The 16296-nt window shown below is 41.1% G+C and overlaps 1 protein-coding gene across 10 annotated transcripts in view; it reads left to right on the forward strand.

The window, feature by feature from the left end:
* The window catches only part of SLC7A2 (solute carrier family 7 member 2), a 75251-nt gene extending 58955 nt beyond the window's left edge, over window positions 1–16296 (forward strand). For 7 of the 10 annotated variants that reach the window (XM_009212577.3, XM_017961792.3, XM_009212572.3 and 4 more), the window contains 5 exons: window positions 3234–3336; window positions 5270–5475; window positions 6884–7050; window positions 8465–8573; window positions 10772–14064. In XM_009212577.3, the coding sequence (XP_009210841.1) occupies window positions 3234–3336; window positions 5270–5475; window positions 6884–7050; window positions 8465–8573; window positions 10772–10965 (779 nt within the window). In that variant the 3' untranslated portion in view covers window positions 10966–14064. Of the gene's footprint in view, window positions 1–3233; window positions 3337–5269; window positions 5476–6883; window positions 7051–8464; window positions 8574–10771 lie in introns of all 10 variants that reach the window. The other 3 variants (XM_009212571.3, XM_009212575.3, XM_003902464.3) reach the window with 1 other exon arrangement.

The following is a 16296-nucleotide window of genomic DNA, read 5'->3' on the forward strand; positions in this document are numbered from 1 at the left end:
ATATCATTGATACCTAAAGTTTCGATTAAGGAATTCTTAATTTTTGAAATACTAATTTTAAAATAATGATTGTTTGGTCTAGGATATAAGTTGAATATTGCTAAAGGACCATAGGATTTTTTTAAATGCTAAGCTTTACCTGTTATTAATAAGAAATGTCCAAGATAATTTATGCTTGGGTATTGTGATCACTGTCCTCAGTATGGTGGGCATCCTTGTTCCCAGGGCCATCGTAGCCATCTAATAGTTATGAATGTATATATCCTCTCCAACTCCATCAGGAATCGATTTTCCCTTTCAACAGTTTTGGTACTTAAATTATGTTCAGAAAATCCAGATTACTAGTCTTTTGGCACATCTTAATATCCATGTAAAATACCTTTGGCCAGATTCTTATCTCATGCAGAAAATTTCAGTGAGATTCTGGATCCAGACAATGACCTTAAAGGTACTGTTACAGGAAGCAAAAGAAAGACTTTAGCAAACTTTATACGTAAAATAACGAACAATCTTGGCACTAGAAATTCAAACCAGTGACAATTTTGTTGAGGCTCTGAATTGTTGGGAAATTAGGTTAGAAAAAGCTACTGCTTCATTCTGTGTAAAATTGATTTTTTTTTCAGGATCAGAATGTATTTGTTTAAACACTTTCACTTTGTAAATGTTTTCTTATAAATCTGGCCCTTTCTTTTTTTTTTTTTTTTTTTTTTTTTGAGACGGAGTCTCACTCTGTCGCCTAGGCTGGAGTGCAGTGGCGCGATCTCAGCTCATTGCAAACTCCACCTCCCGGGTTCACACCACTCTCCTGCCTCAGCCTCCTGAGAAGCTGGGACTGCAGGCACCCGCCACCACACCCGGCTAATTTTTTTGTATTTTTAGTAGAGACGGGGTTTCACCGTGTTCGCCAGGATGGTCTCAATCTCCTGACCTCGTGATCCGCCCGCCTCAGCCTCTGAAAGTGCTGGGATTACAGGCGTGGGAGCCACCGCGCCTGGCAAATCTGGCCCTTTCTTAAACATATGTTAGACAGTCAAGCCACTTATTTTCTCAGGCCTAGGTTTCTGCCCCGCTAAAATGAAGGTTTGCCCTAGACGATGTGAAGCCTATTTTATTTTTAAACAACACATGTTAAACATAGTTTGTAAATATTTTTTGACAGTCATACATTTTATTTAACTCATAAAAAATTTTCTCTTTCCAGTAAAATATTTGCCCAGTAATGATCCAGAATTTTTAAAAGTTTATCCTTCTCCATTCAGGAAGAATTGAATTTGGTGGCATGTTAAGATACTAAAATTAATAATTACAAGAAGATAATTATAATATACCACTTTTTAAAATGCTTTAAAATGTTTTTGTTATTTTATACTCCTATACCTTACTTTGCTTATTTTTAACTTGGATTAGAGAGCTTGTGTGGACAATTTATCATTTTCTTCTCTCTTGGCTACCTTATTTGGCTCTCTGCGATTTTTAAATATACTGAAATTGTAATAATCTGACGTATAAGTATATGAGCAATGAAGAATTTTCTTCCTTTTTTTTTTTTTTGTTTTTTTTTTTGAGACACAGTCTCACTCTGTCCCCCAGGCTGGAGTTTAGTGGCACAATCTTGGCTCATTGCAACCTCCGCCTCCCGGGTTCAAGCAATTCTCCTGCCTCAGCCTCCTGAGTAGCTCTGATTACAGTCACGTGCCACCACACCCAGCTGATTTTTTTTTTTTTTAGTAGAGATGGGGTTTCACCATGTTGGCCAGGCTGGTCTCAACCTCCTGACCTCAAGTGATCTGCCTGGCCCGGCCTCCCAAAGTGCAGGGATTACAGGTGTGAACTTCTGTGCCCAGCAAAGAATTTTCAAAGTGACGCATGCAGTGTGTTAAAAGAAACAGTGTGATCTTGTAGAAGGAACATGGGGCTGTTGAATGAGGGAAACTCTGCCCCGACGGGTAGTCGTGGCCTTGCTAAGTTAGCCTGTCTCTAAGATGGGGATAATCCTGTTAGAAAAACCACTCACAGTTGCTGAGTTTGGGGTCAAAAATTGTCAAATCCAGCCATTTTATATGCCTAAACCTAAATGATTTCCCATCTCATAGGATCATTGACTCGAAGGTAAAATGAGATCACAGAGATTTAAATCTTGTAGAGGGATCTGAAACATCATATAAACGGAGTGTGTTGTTATCTACTTACTCTAACAGGGAAAACTATGTGCTAAATTCAAGTTAATATTGTCACTATCTTGATGTTTCAGTGGAGAAAACTGTTGCTTAGTGGAAGTTAAACTATTTAACTGTTTACAGTATGTTTTGCCTCTTAATATTTTGGGATTTGGTATGCAGGACCAGAAATTGATCGCTCAGATCTAGTAAGTCTACCTGCAATGCATGGCTTTAATCGTAGTGGAATTTAGCCTGTTTCAGAAACATAATTTAATTGAAAATTATTTCATTTTATTTTATCAGAATTACTAAAATAATTTTCAGTCAGGCGGGTCACTGTCACACCTGTAATCCCAGCGTCTTGGGAGACTGAGGCCAGTGGATCATTTGAGGTCAGTTCGAGACCAGCCTGACCAACATGGTGAAACCCTGCCTCTACGAAAAATACAAAAATTATCCAGGTGTGGTGGCACACACCTGTAGTCCCAGCTACTCAGGAGGCTGAGATATGAGAATTACTTGGACCAGGGAGGTGGAGATTGCAGTAAGCCGAGATCGTACCACTGCACTCCAGCCTGGGTGACAAAGTGAGACCCTGTCTCAAAAAAAAAAAAAAAAAAAATTGAGTTGTATATGATGTAACTCAATGTGTATGGAAACTAAAGTGGTTATATAATATCTGTAATGAAAGCTCCTTCTGTGTGAATGTTTTTTGTGGTTTTAAAAAAGGAGCTAGCCAGTGCTTCCTAGCAGTATTTTTCTTCTGAAACATCAAAGACAGTGTTCTGTCATGTAATGTTTTCAGTCTTTGTCAGGCCAAATATTTCTTATGTAATCTAAGTAGAATGTGCCATGTGGTTGCTGGAGAGCTGAGGGTTTTTGAAGTCCTATCAGCAGTTATATGACCTAAAGAACATCTTCTTAACTGTGAGAGATATATTTTCTACACGGTGGTTGACTTATCACTGGGACTAAAACGAAGTGGCAGTCAGCTGTCCCTGACTTGAACATTAGTAACTGTCTGGAATTTCCTCCTGGGCCGTTTACTCCACCATTCTTTTCTTCTCCGCCTAGCTTTGATGGCCTTTCTGTTTGACCTGAAGGCGCTTGTGGACATGATGTCCATTGGCACGCTCATGGCCTACTCTTTGGTGGCAGCCTGTGTTCTCATCCTCAGGTGAGTCACCCGGTGGTTCTACGGGGTGTACCATGCATGGGGGACTCTGGGAGTCAGAAAATGAGCCCTCGCTCTCCTGGCTTCCTGGGAGCCGGCAGTCTCACCAAGGTGAGAGGTCACATCTGTCAAAATAGTAATGAAAAGTAGAAGAAGTGTATCAGGTCTGTAGCAAAGAATGAAATGCAAGTTGACCTCGAGTGATAGGTTGGCCTAATCTACGTGAAAGGCAATTTCTCATAATGTCTAAAGACACTTAAAAATGCTGTGCTTTTTGTTCCATTGATTCAGTTGTTAAAATTTTTGTGCTAAAGATTTAACCAGAGGCGCACATAGATGTATGTAGAGGATGTTTTTGGAAAAGGTAATTTACAACAGTGAAAAAATGAAACTAACCTGAATATCACTAGAGGAATGGTTAAATAAATGAGGCCACATTTATTCACTGAACTCTTCTACAGCAAATAAAATGGTATTTAATTTTATGGAGAAATATATCCATTTGAGGACATAAAACTACAGTATATGTAGTGTCTGAACTGTCTCAAATAATAAATTTACATGGAGAAATCATATATGCCTGTATAGCCATTATATGCCTGGGTGAAATTGTACCAAAGTGCTAACAGTGATTAACACTGCCTGGTAGTATTATGGCTGGTTTTGAATTTCTCCTGTATGCTTTTGTGCATTTTTTTCTCAGTGAGCATATTTCTTTATATGGAGGGAAAACGTTACTTTCAAGTATAAGTAAAGGCTGCCCAGAAGGAGAAGAGGCCACACTGAAAAGCCTGGGGCAGACACTAGGAGGAGAAGTAGGCTTGTATTAGTCCATTCTCACACTGCTAGTAAAGACATACCCAAGACTGGGTAATTTATAAAGGAAAGAAGTTTAATTGACTCATGGTTCTGCAGGGCTGGAGAGGCCTCAGGAAACTAACAATCATGGTGGAAGGGGAAGCAAACATGTCCTTCTTCACATGTTGGGAGGAAGGCGAAGTGCTGAGCAAAAAGGGGAAAAGCCCCTTAGGGCGTGGTGGTGGGCACCTGTTGTCCTAGCTACTCAGGAGGTTGAGGCAGGAGAATCACTTGAACCCAGGAGGCAGAGGTTGCAGTGAGCTGAGATCACACCACTGCACTCCAGCCTGGGCAATAAGAGCAAAACTCCGTCTCAAAAAAAAATAACAAAACAAAACATGAAAAACCATCAGATCTCATGAGAACTCACTTGCTATCACAAGAACGGCATGAGAGTAACCACTGCCATGATTTTTGAATTACCTCCCACTGGGTCCCTCCCACAGCACCTGGAGATTGTGGGAACTACAATTCAAGGTGAGATTTGGGTGGGGACACAGCCAAACCATGTCAAGGCTGATGTCTTGATATAGGCTATACAGGAGGAGGATAAAATAATAAAGGACAATGGCATGCAATGGGTGTAGACGTGGCAGGATGGTCAGATGAGCTTGTCTTGGTTTAGCTAGAAGAATCAGTAGGGAAGGATGAGGCCAGAAAGACAGATTGTGATGAGGCCTTTGAAAGCCAAACTGGTGACTGCATTATTTTATAGCTGAAATTTACCCAGAGTTTCTGTGCTGTTTTCATGAACCGCATTTCCTTTGGACATAGATAATTTCAGAATAATCATCCTTTTATTGTGATTGCCTTACTTTACAGTTTCACTTTCTTTTGCCGTCTAATATATGACTCTGATTAGGTAACTCCTGGGGGAAATTTGGGTATTTTGCTGCAGATGTTTTCTCGAAAAGGTTTGTGGCCTGACTCAGCATGCTCTGGGACTGGAGTCATAAGTGTTGATTTACTGTACACACTATCACTCTGTATGATGTCTTCCTTAAGGCTTTAGGTGCTGGTTTCACTTGGGCCAAATGTCTGTTTGAGAATAAAGACATAGATGTCTGTTTGGGAATAGGTACCAGCCTGGCTTATCTTACGAGCAGCCCAAATTTTCTCCCGAGAAAGATGGTCTGGAATCATCTGCCAGGGTAACCTCGAAGAGTGAGTCCCAGGTCACCATGCTGCAGAGACAGGGCTTCAGCGTGCGGACCCTCTTCTGCCCCTCCCTTCTGCCGACACAGCAGTCAGCTTCTCTCGTGAGCTTTCTGGTGGGATTCCTGGGTAAGTCGTCTTCTCTGCTCACATTGTACAGACCCAGATGTGTGTGGGTAGAGCTGGCGTGATGTGAAAGAGAACAGAGAGCCTCACATTGCCCTAGAATATATTAGCAACCACCCTGAAATTTTCACCTAAAGCATCACCAGTCGTCGAGATCATCTTTATATTACCTGTATATATTTATTGCATCTTGATAATTGAACAAAAGAGGAAGGAATACTTCAAGACGAGAGTGACAGAAGTACAAACTGGCACATTCGTTAGAGGTTAGAATGCCCTCTGGGTGAAAGCATCAGGCTACGTACCCGTGCCAGTAACCTGACTGACTGGAACCCGATGGAATTGTCCAATAATATAGGAAATCCTTGTTTTATGTAACACACAGTTACGTAATCATTCGTGTTTTCAGTGACATTTATAAAATGTCGCCTGTGTGCCGGGTACTCCACTGGGCACCTGGGATGCCAAGAGAGGCGGTCCATACTCTCACTGGGCTTTACAGGACAGGATGATTGGTGGCAAGTAGGAAAGCACAGCTTTCTCAGAGCAAGTAAGAGGTGCCCCTAGAGCAGACTTGATGGTCAGAGATGGGGTGGTGATGTCATTCTCCAAAACAAGGAGAAAAGATGCAGATGATATATTATTTGTGTATGTTAACAGTCTGTATTAGTCTGTTCTCATGCTGCTAATAAAGACATACCCGAGACTGGGTAAATTATAAAGAAAAAGAGGCTTAATGGACTCACAGTTCCACATGGTTGGGGAGGCCTCACAATCATGGTGGAAGGTGAAAGGCACATCTTACACGGCAGCAGGCAAGAGAATGATAACCACGCAGAAGGGGTTTCTCCTTATAAAACCATCAGATCTCATGAGACTTACTGCCGTGAGAACAGCATGGGGGAAACTACATACTGTTCAATTATCTTGCACCGGGTCCCTCCCACAACACATGGAAATTATGGGAGCTACAATTCAAGATGAGATTTGGGTGGGGACACAGCCAACCCATATCACAGTCCATGTTTGCAACAGCTTAAAATAACCAGATGTGCCATTTCCCATTTGAAAAAAGGGAAATATCCACCCCTGATAGCATCCTAGTCTGAAAGTAACCAGTGAGGACACAGATGGCACGCGGGCAGATAATGCAAGTCAGTAACACCAAGAGGGGCGGTTGGCTTCTAAGGAGGGGAAAGTAATGAGTAAATAAGCAATGGTTCTTAAATCCATGCAACTGGACATCTCTCTTCTCCATGAAAAAGAAGAAAGAGCAAGGCGAAGACTCTTTGTATTTAGCCAAGTAGATGTGTACAGAACTCAATGTTTTATCAGAACATACTGTATTGCACCAAACAATCTGGGTGGAGTGCGGTATGCTGACTGTGTTATCTACACATCCCCCCTGCAGCTTTTCTCGTGTTGGGCCTGAGTGTCTTGACCACTTACGGAGTTCACGCCATCACCAGGCTGGAGGCCTGGAGCCTCGCTCTCCTCGCGCTGTTTCTTGTTCTCTATGTTGCCATCATTCTCACCATCTGGAGGCAGCCCCAGAATCAGCAGAAAGTAGCCTTCATGGTATGTGTAATGAGGATTAGAGACCCAAAATACTGTGTTCATTTTCTCTGTATAATTAGTTTGATGTATTTTTTCTTTTTTCTTTTTTTTTCTTTTTTTTTTTTTTGGAGATGGAATCTCTCTGTCGCCCAGGGTGGTGTGCAGTGGAGCGATCTCAGCCTCCTCTGCCTCCCGCGTTCAAGCACTTCTCCTGCCTCAGCCTCCCCAGTAGCTGGAATTACAGGCATATGCCACCACACTCAGCTAATGTTTGTATTTTTAGTAGAGACCGGATTTCACCATGTTAGCCAGGATGGTCTCAAACTCCTGACCTCAAATAATCCACCCACCTCCGCCCCCAGAGGTGCTGGGATTTTACATGTGAGCCACCCTGCCCTGCTTATTTTTGTGTTTTTGTGGCGATGGGGTTTTGCCACATTGGCCCGGCTGGTCTCAAACTCCTGACCTCAGGTGATCTGCCTGCCTCAGCAACTCCTAATGTGGTTAGCCAGTGAATGAGAGTGTCAGAATCCTTCGATATGTTCCTTTTTGTACAGAATTCCTTCTACATTGGTCCTCTTACTGCCTTTTCAAAAACTTGGGTATGTTCCTATCACAATATTATTATATATAATAGTAAACAAATTTCATGTTAAAAGAAGTTGTAATATCAGAAAAGTAGGGTGAATATTTTTAGAAATTCACTGCCCTCTCCTAAGGACTTTGTTCCCACCAAAAGCCCTTCCTCTGGGGCCGGGTGTGGCGTCTCACACCTGTAATCCCAGCACTTTGAAAGGCCAAGGCAGGAGGATTACTTGAGGCCAGGAGTTCAAGTGCAGCCTGGGCAACATAGTGAGACCCCATCTCTACAAAACAAACACATTAGCTGCGTGTAGTGGCTCATTCCTGTAGTCCTAGCTAGTGAGGAGGCTGAAGTGGGAGGATCACTTGAACCCAGGAGTTCATGGCTGCAGTGAGCTGTCATAGTATCACTGCACTCTAGCTTGGGTGACAGAGTGAGACACTGTCTCTAAAAATAAAATAAAACTAAATTAAACATTAAAAAGATAAGCTCCTCCACTGCGAGTTAAACTATCCTGTCCCATTGGCGCTAACAGTATACTGGCTTGGGCTTGTAAAGGGCTTCCTGGAAGGATGTACCTGGGATAACCATATGTATCCCGCATTTCAGAGGTATCCCCTGTGTGTGTCTAAATTATTTTGATGGTGCAGGTGTTACTGAATCTTACAAATCCCCTGTTGCCTTGAGCTTTAGTAAATACTCTAAGATGTGATTCTCCTTTTATGGTCTCTAGAAGCGTGGTTTTAACTGTGACTGAGGTAGTGCGAAAGTATATATGCCGAATTAATTGCCGCACTGTTGAAATATGCTTCAAAATATGAGTATGTTCAAAAGGATTGTTTTCCCCCTTAGGTTCCATTCTTACCATTTTTGCCAGCGTTCAGCATCCTGGTGAACATTTACTTGATGGTCCAGTTGAGTGCAGACACTTGGATCAGATTCAGCATTTGGATGGCAATTGGTAGGTCTTTTAATGTTGGGTTCTCTTTCCTATTTTATGTGCTGTGATGAGAGAAATGCATCCTCTCCCCCATCCTGGGAATAAAAGCTTTTTTCCCCCCATTTCTTTCTTTCCTGATGCTTAGGGATGTCTGAGTGCTTTTCCAGATGTTTTCAGATGCCTTTTTAAATCAGTATCTCCCACTAACCCTGTAGAACCACGTCGGCCCTATTTCTTTCAACTTATGGGTGAAAAAAATGAAACCCAGGAAAAGTCATTTTACATCAACCGAAAACTCACAACGAATTTTCTAAAATAGAACTAAAACTGCAAAATGCGTACATGTCTGCAGTGATCTTAGGAGGGTACTTAAAACATTGCCTCCCGATCCCCACACAGTGTGGCTGTTAATAAACAGTTGCTTTGCAGACAGTTCTTTGGATTCTCCTGGTGACAGTGACATGTGTAAGGCATATCCGTGTCCCCTTAGTTAATACAGGGCGTACTTTCCAAAATACCTGACCTTGACTCTGATAATTCATTACTTGTATTTAGGGTATAATTTGAGACTTTATTCCACATATCATTTTGTTTACAGTATTGACTTTTAAGAACATAAATTCGAAACCAGCCTGGCCAATATGGTGAAACCTTGTCTCTACTAAAAATACAAAAATTAGTCGGATGTGGTGGCACACATCTGTAATCCCAGCTACTCTGGAGGCTGGAGAAACATTGAACCCGCAGGCAGAGGTCACAGGGAGCCGAGACTGCACCACTGCACTCCAGCCTGGGCAACAGAGCGAGCTGCCATCTAAAAAAAAAAAAAAAAAAATTACTGGGTGAACTTGTACAGTCTCCTACCATTTCCCTGTCACCAGGAGATTTAGGACTCAGGGACACAGTGGCTCCTTTTGAGAACCACATGGAAGGAATCCACTCTGCTACAATAGAGTGAGGCCTGGGCATGGAAAACCCACTTACCCCTACCAGAAGTTAGGCTGGTAATTGTAGGGATCACATCCATATTGTTAGACTCTCATTATTACTAAATTAGGGAACTCAGGAAATTATTGGGACTGGTTTCATTTGCGCCTTTAAAATGCAAAGTGAAGGCCAAATGCGGTGGCTCACACCTGTAATCCCAGCGCTTTGGGAGGCTGAGATGGGCGGATCACCTGAGGTCAGGAGTTCGAGGACAGCCTGGCCAACATGGCGAAACCCCGTCTCTACTGAAAATACAGAGATTAACTGGGTGTGGTGACAGGCACCTGTGGTTCCAGCTGCTCAGGAGGCTGAGGCAGGAGAATCGCTTGAGCCCAGGAGGCGGAGGATGCAGGGAGCCAGGATTGCACGACTGCACTCCAGCCTGGACGACAGAGTGAGACTCTGTCTCAAAAACAAAAATAAAAACGAGAAACAAAATTAAATGCAAAGTTAGGAGAAAAAACAAGTAATCCCAAATATGTATTCAATGAGTTGTAGTGTGAATGACGTTTCATGATTTACATATCCGGAATATTCTGGAATCAGCCTCATTTCTTCTAATTTGATTCTTCTTAATAAAGGCAAATCAGGAAATAAAACCATAAATTAAAATTTTTCCATATAAACATTGAAAAACTTGTTGAGAGCAAAATACAATCTATAAAGTTTGAGTCTTAACAATAGAGAGGCACATTCTACCAGGAAAATATTGATCAAGGACATCTTCTGTGGGGTATGTTGTATTTGCATTTCATTCTTCTAAAGCAGCGGTCCCCAACCTTTTTGGCACCAGGGACAGGTTTTGTGGAAGACAGTTTTTCCATGGGCAGGGTTGGGGGTGGGTTTGGGATGAAACTGTTCCACCTCAGATCATCAGGCATTAGATAGATTCTCATAAAGAGCACGCAACCTAGATTACTCACATGCACAGTCCCTTCTATGAGAATCTAATGCTGCCCTGCTCTGACAGGAGGGGGAGCTCAGGTGGTAATGTTCGCAATGGGGAGTGACTGTAAATACAGATGAAACTTTGCTCGCTCACCTCCTGCTGTGTGGCCTGATTCCTAACAATAGTGGTCTGTGGCCTGGGGTTTGGGGACTACTGTTCTAAAGTACTACAGAAAAAAAAGAGGAAAACTCTGAAGTTCTACGTTTAATTCTCCACCTCTATAACTTAAAAGTCATTTTCTGACATACCTGAAACCTTGATTTTTTTTTCCCCACCCCAATAGGCTTCCTGATTTACTTTGCTTATGGCATTAGACACAGCCTAGAGGGTCGTCTGAGAGATGAAAATGATGAAGATGCTTATCCAGACAACATTCATGCAGCAACAGAAGAAAAATCTGCCATTCAAGCACATGACCATCACCCAAGAAATGTTAGTTTACCTTTCATATTCCATGAAAAGACAAGCGAATTCTAACACTTGCAGGAGCAGAGCTGGTCATCGTGTTAGCATACATATCCTACGCTGAGTAAACCGTGACCGGATGTCATCAGCATGCTAGTTTATCATGAGTTTGCTGCATACATAGTTCACCCTAATTTATACTTACTCATCTGGAGCAGCATCTCCTCAGATGGTGAATTACATGCCCGAGGAAACCTTCTGAGTGGAGGTTTCATTCATCAGTGATGAACAGCCCCCAAACAGTGGGAGTATGTGTACGTTTGTGTGTATGTATGTATCTATGTATATGCTTGGGAACATGAGTGTTAAAAGTTAGCTGGTGTTTTACTATTACTGTGTTACATTTTTCCGGTGTCGTCATTAATCGGTGGCATATACTGCACATACTGAAATAGAGGTAAATCACTGAATGTAAAGAGGTTTCGTCTATGCCCCCTGCAGTTGGGGAAATACTAGTAGCTTCACCTTGTTTGACTTCATTAATGTCAGTTTAGGGGATACCAGAAATGCAGTTACTCATCATGGTGTCTGTCACTGGTTAGGGGTAAGATGAGGGGATAAGGAAAGAGCCTTTTCAATAAGTTGTGAGTGCCAACAGTGGGTTTAATGCAGTTTTTTTTTTTTCCCCTGTGAGGTATGACAGTTTGCTCAAACCTCAGCCAATAGGGTGTCTGCTTCTGCTGCACTACACAGGCCAGGAGTGGCATTCCATGTCACTAGCTGGCCTCCCTTTGAAGTTTGTCTCCTTTGCAAACAGTGGTCCTAAAATATGAGGTCTTCACTTGATGTGAATGACATATCCCCAGTCAGGGACTTAAGAGAGGCACTGTGACTTACTTGGGACCCTTGCAATTAAAAGGTGAAGATGGTCACCATGGCCAGAAAGCTCACGGAGTGGCCGTAATGAGAATATGTTTGAAGATCAGAGAGTTAGACCAATGCTTGAATAAGCAAACCCCAAGCATCCCTTTCTAAAAAGTCACTTAAAATAAGCCAACAGACTCTCCCAGACCACACAACTCGTGGAATGATTCATCCTTTTTCCATTACTTCCTTAATCACAGTTTAGTTATTTTCTTATCCTCGTCAGGCACAGAGTTCGCTTCTTTGTTTCTGTTTCTTTTGTCTTTTCCTAGAGATGAGGGGCCTACAGCAGCATCATGCAAAGAGGGAAAGACAAAGGGAAAGAAGAGAAAATCCCCCTGTTGTGATATGAACATGCCTATTCCAGTATTACATGGCATCTGGCCTAATTTAAGGACTTTGGATTCAATTTGCCTCTGATGTTTCTTTTGGAAACATTTAGGAATGTTTCCCTCCCCCTACTCCATAAATTGTTTAGCACTTTTTATTCCATTTGCTTTCAAATGACCACACTAAGCCCGTTAATACAAGCTCCCATGTTAAATATAATAACCCATCAGTGATTGGGGAATCAAATATTTTGGTTAAAAAAACACGGTTATTTAAAACTCTAAACTAAAAAAAATTAATCAAATTGAATTAAAGCTATATAAACACAGTTACCCTTGTAAATGAGCAAATAAATTTTTCCGTGTAAGATTCTCTCATTGTTATATTTTACTTTTTAGGCTTCCCTAATAGCGGACTATTTATTTGCAGTGTGTTTTGCTTCTCATGAACTATTTTTTGTACAAATCATTAAACAGTTAATTGGATGAGGCCGGGTGACATTTCCCGGGACACCGTGGCGAACATTACCAAGCATGCTAGCTGGCCCACATAATCCAAAGGCAAGGAAAACATTTGTTTTCCTCATGGGTCTTCCAAGAAATCAGCTATTTTATTGTTGCCATTAGAAAGCAAGTTGCAGTGGTTTTGTATAGCCAAGAGTTTATTGTGATTAAACATCAAATAGGTAGAAAGCCTGGGTTTCTGGCTGCTAGTGTTACAGCATCCGTGACACAGAACTCATTACGGACATTCCACAACTTCCAGGGTGCACATGGTAAAACCTGAAGTCCAGAATTTTCTCTCAAGCTGCATGTTTTACTGGAGAGAAGGAGTTGGATAAGCACAGGATCGGATATTTTGGTAGGAACTGTAGGCATGCTCAGAAATGCTTGCTGTTGTCACAGTACACTGAAAACACGTTTGATTCTATACCCAATCTAGAGTAGGCCCTTCACGCAGGAAATGTGAACAATTGTTATATATGAACACTCAAATCTTTTACTGTAATGCAATCAAGAAACTTGTTTAGAATGTGATAGGCAGCTAAAACTGTTAGGCCCACTGTGCTCAATTTGAAGCGGAATTCGGTGAAAAATTATTTTTCCACATTGAAACACTTTGCAGACACAAATATCTATGAAAAAATGCTTTGTCAGCCACTGTGCCTTTTTTTCTGTGAAGGCTCAATGGATGTGTGTGTTTGTATGTTAACAGTTACGTATGTATGTGAGTGTATAGGTATCTGTGTGTGTGTATTTCAAACGTCAGTGTATCAGTAAGTTGGGTTTATGGTGGGCTTCGGCTATATCATTATGTGGGTACCAAACCCAGCTGCTGTGGAGAAAAATTAATGTTTGATGTTGATAGATATGCTTATACCTAATTTTTAGTTTTTAAACTATTTTAAAATATACTATGATTTTATATGTATATTTCCTATAGATAGACTCTTTAAGAAGTATTTATAATGTTTCTAATACGAAGTCACTCAGCTCTAGTGCATTATAGCAGGTGCTTTGTAATCTGGAATGGAGAGGAGGTGGGGGCATTTGGGGATTCCTGTTTACTTGTTCCTGCCACACCTTTTCCGACAGATCTGTCCTGGTAGGTGTTTATTAGCAAGTCAGTATCACCAGCTGTTTGGCACCTTTCTGTTTCTACATTTGAATTCATAATGTTTTCAACTACATTTTTGTTTTTAATGTCTCAGAATTACCTAAATGTTTCGTGGAGTTTTGACTAGTAATCAGTCAAAATTATATAAAGTTCTCCAGTAATGAAGAAATACATATGCAAATTCTTTCATGATTAAGTAAAAGCAGCTTCAATTACTTTTCTACCCTAAGAAATATATTCTCAGCATTTTCAGTGAGAATTTCTTCTAATGGCACCTCAATTTTATACTCTTAAAAAAAAGAATAATTTGTGACTTACCACCAGAGGGCAATGGCAGTCCTACATTTAAGAATAGAGCTATGCAAACTCTATTAAAAACTGTGAGGAAAACTTATGTTAGAACCTTTGATATATACTAAAATACCGATTATCTTAATCACATTTTCCCCAGAGATAAACATTGAGAGAACTAAAGCCATAGTGTCATTTGAGAGAGATATATATGAAAAAGTAACATTAATATATAGAACTTTACCATTACCAGCCATGGTTGATAGAAAATATTAGTTTCAGAATTATCCTCCTTTAAAAAATAAGAGACTGTCTTCTTTTAATTTCTATGAATAAAAATTTTTTAAAAACTTTTACATTTTAAATATTAGTCAAAATACTTTTTAAGTCCTGAGTGCTTACAGGTAGTTTTAAAAAATTTTTTAAGGCCAGGCATGGTGGCTCACTCCTATAATTCTAGGACCCTGGGAGGTCGAGGCAAGCTGATCGCTTGAGCCCAGGAGTTTAAGACCAGCCTGAGCAGCATAGCAAGACCCCGTCTCTACAAAAAATACAAAAATTAGCTGGGCGTGGTGGCGCACACCTGTCGTCCCAGCTACTGGGGGTGCTGAGGTGGGAGGATCGCTTGAGCCCAGGAGAGTGAGGCTGCGCTGAGCTGAGATTACGCCACTTCACTCCAGCCTGGGCAACAGTGAGACCCTGCCTCAAAAAAAAAAAAAAAAATTTAGAACACTTTAATTAGAATCTATTTTTATCTATTTTCTAAATTTATTTAAATGCTTAGCAGGGAGCATAAGGAAAAGCCATCGGCCTCCAGTACCCATGATGACAGAGGGAGCACTTGAGCCTTGCTTTCCCTCCTCTTAAATCAGGGCGTGTTCTGAGATTACAAACCACATGATGAAATCATGCCAAGATTCTGACTCTCCCTTTCCGGTGATGTGGCTCATGATTTCTCCTAGTACGCTTCAAGCAACTGTTACTTACCACGAAAAATACAGTTTCCACAGGGCTTTAAAGGATTGAGTTTAGCATGTGTATTATGGGTTATTAAAGTTCACGTGATTCGTGTGAAAATTAACTGTCCTTTTTGCTAGTGCCAAAACAGTGCCTTCTCTGTACACTTTACTTTTTTATAAAGTTATCCCACATGTCCTTAAATATCAAGGGGGAAAGTATGGATATTTGCGTGGCAAGGAATGCCAGCAAAGGTCATTTTCATTTTTTAGTCATATAGATGTGAAAATAAGGTTGCTTGACTTTATGGTTTTGGGGAGATTTTTTTTTTTCCTTACATGATTGTATTTAAACACTTTAGCCTTCCGGTTTCTGGATTTTGAGAAGCCTGATCTGTTATTGTTGTGGTTGTTGGTGTTTGTAATATTCATTATTGTTTATATATACACAGTTTAGTCTTACTGATTTCAAATGCATTTTGTTACTGCTCAACCCAGTTGGTAACCCTGTTTGCTGGGAGCACTATACTTAACTTTGATTCACCATGGCTGATGCCACTGCCATGATCGCTGGGTCTTAAAGAGCTTTCCCTAGCCACTGACAGCCCGGTGGAGGTCATAGTCAGGGCCCCAGGCTGGTTCCAGGGTCAGGCAGCCTGTAGAGCATGAGCATCTCTCTATCTGTGGCTACACTTGTTGGGTGGGCTCTTAGACTGATGGGGTAGGATATGAAGTGAAAGCCCTCAAATGCAAGTAAGGTAGTTTGGGCTCCTTAATTCCAAACGTCCCATGAGTATATCAAGATGAATAAGGACCAAGGGACCTCTGTGACTCATGGAAGGGCTGGCTGTTTCCGGAAGTAGCTTAGTGGGACCTGGTCTACAATTTATGCACATGCACTGACAGCCTTGCTATGCCACATGTCTCACCAAGACCCAGGTGGGAAAGAGCCTCAGGTTGCCAACAGGTTGGGTTTCTCTGGCCTACACCTGATTAATGGGCCCTTTATCTTTGGTGTCCCCTAGGAGTGTCCCGTTGTTTTATTGCTTTATTCTGTTATTGCAGTACTTACTAAAAATTGTTGATAGGGCCCAAAACCCTACAGAAATTCTATGTCTGTAAAAACCAACAAAGGCATTGGACTTGTGTGAATGTAAAGGGTTTTTTTAATAGTAATTTTAAATTTAAATGTCTTAAGTGATCATCAGTGTTCTTTTTACTTATAAAGTTGGATTCTTTTTTAGAATTTGTAATAAATAAAAACTGCTGCTTTACCACTGTAAAA

Source organism: Papio anubis, chromosome 8 (genome assembly GCF_008728515.1).
Source record: "Papio anubis isolate 15944 chromosome 8, Panubis1.0, whole genome shotgun sequence".
Classification (NCBI taxonomy): Eukaryota; Metazoa; Chordata; class Mammalia; order Primates; family Cercopithecidae; genus Papio; species Papio anubis.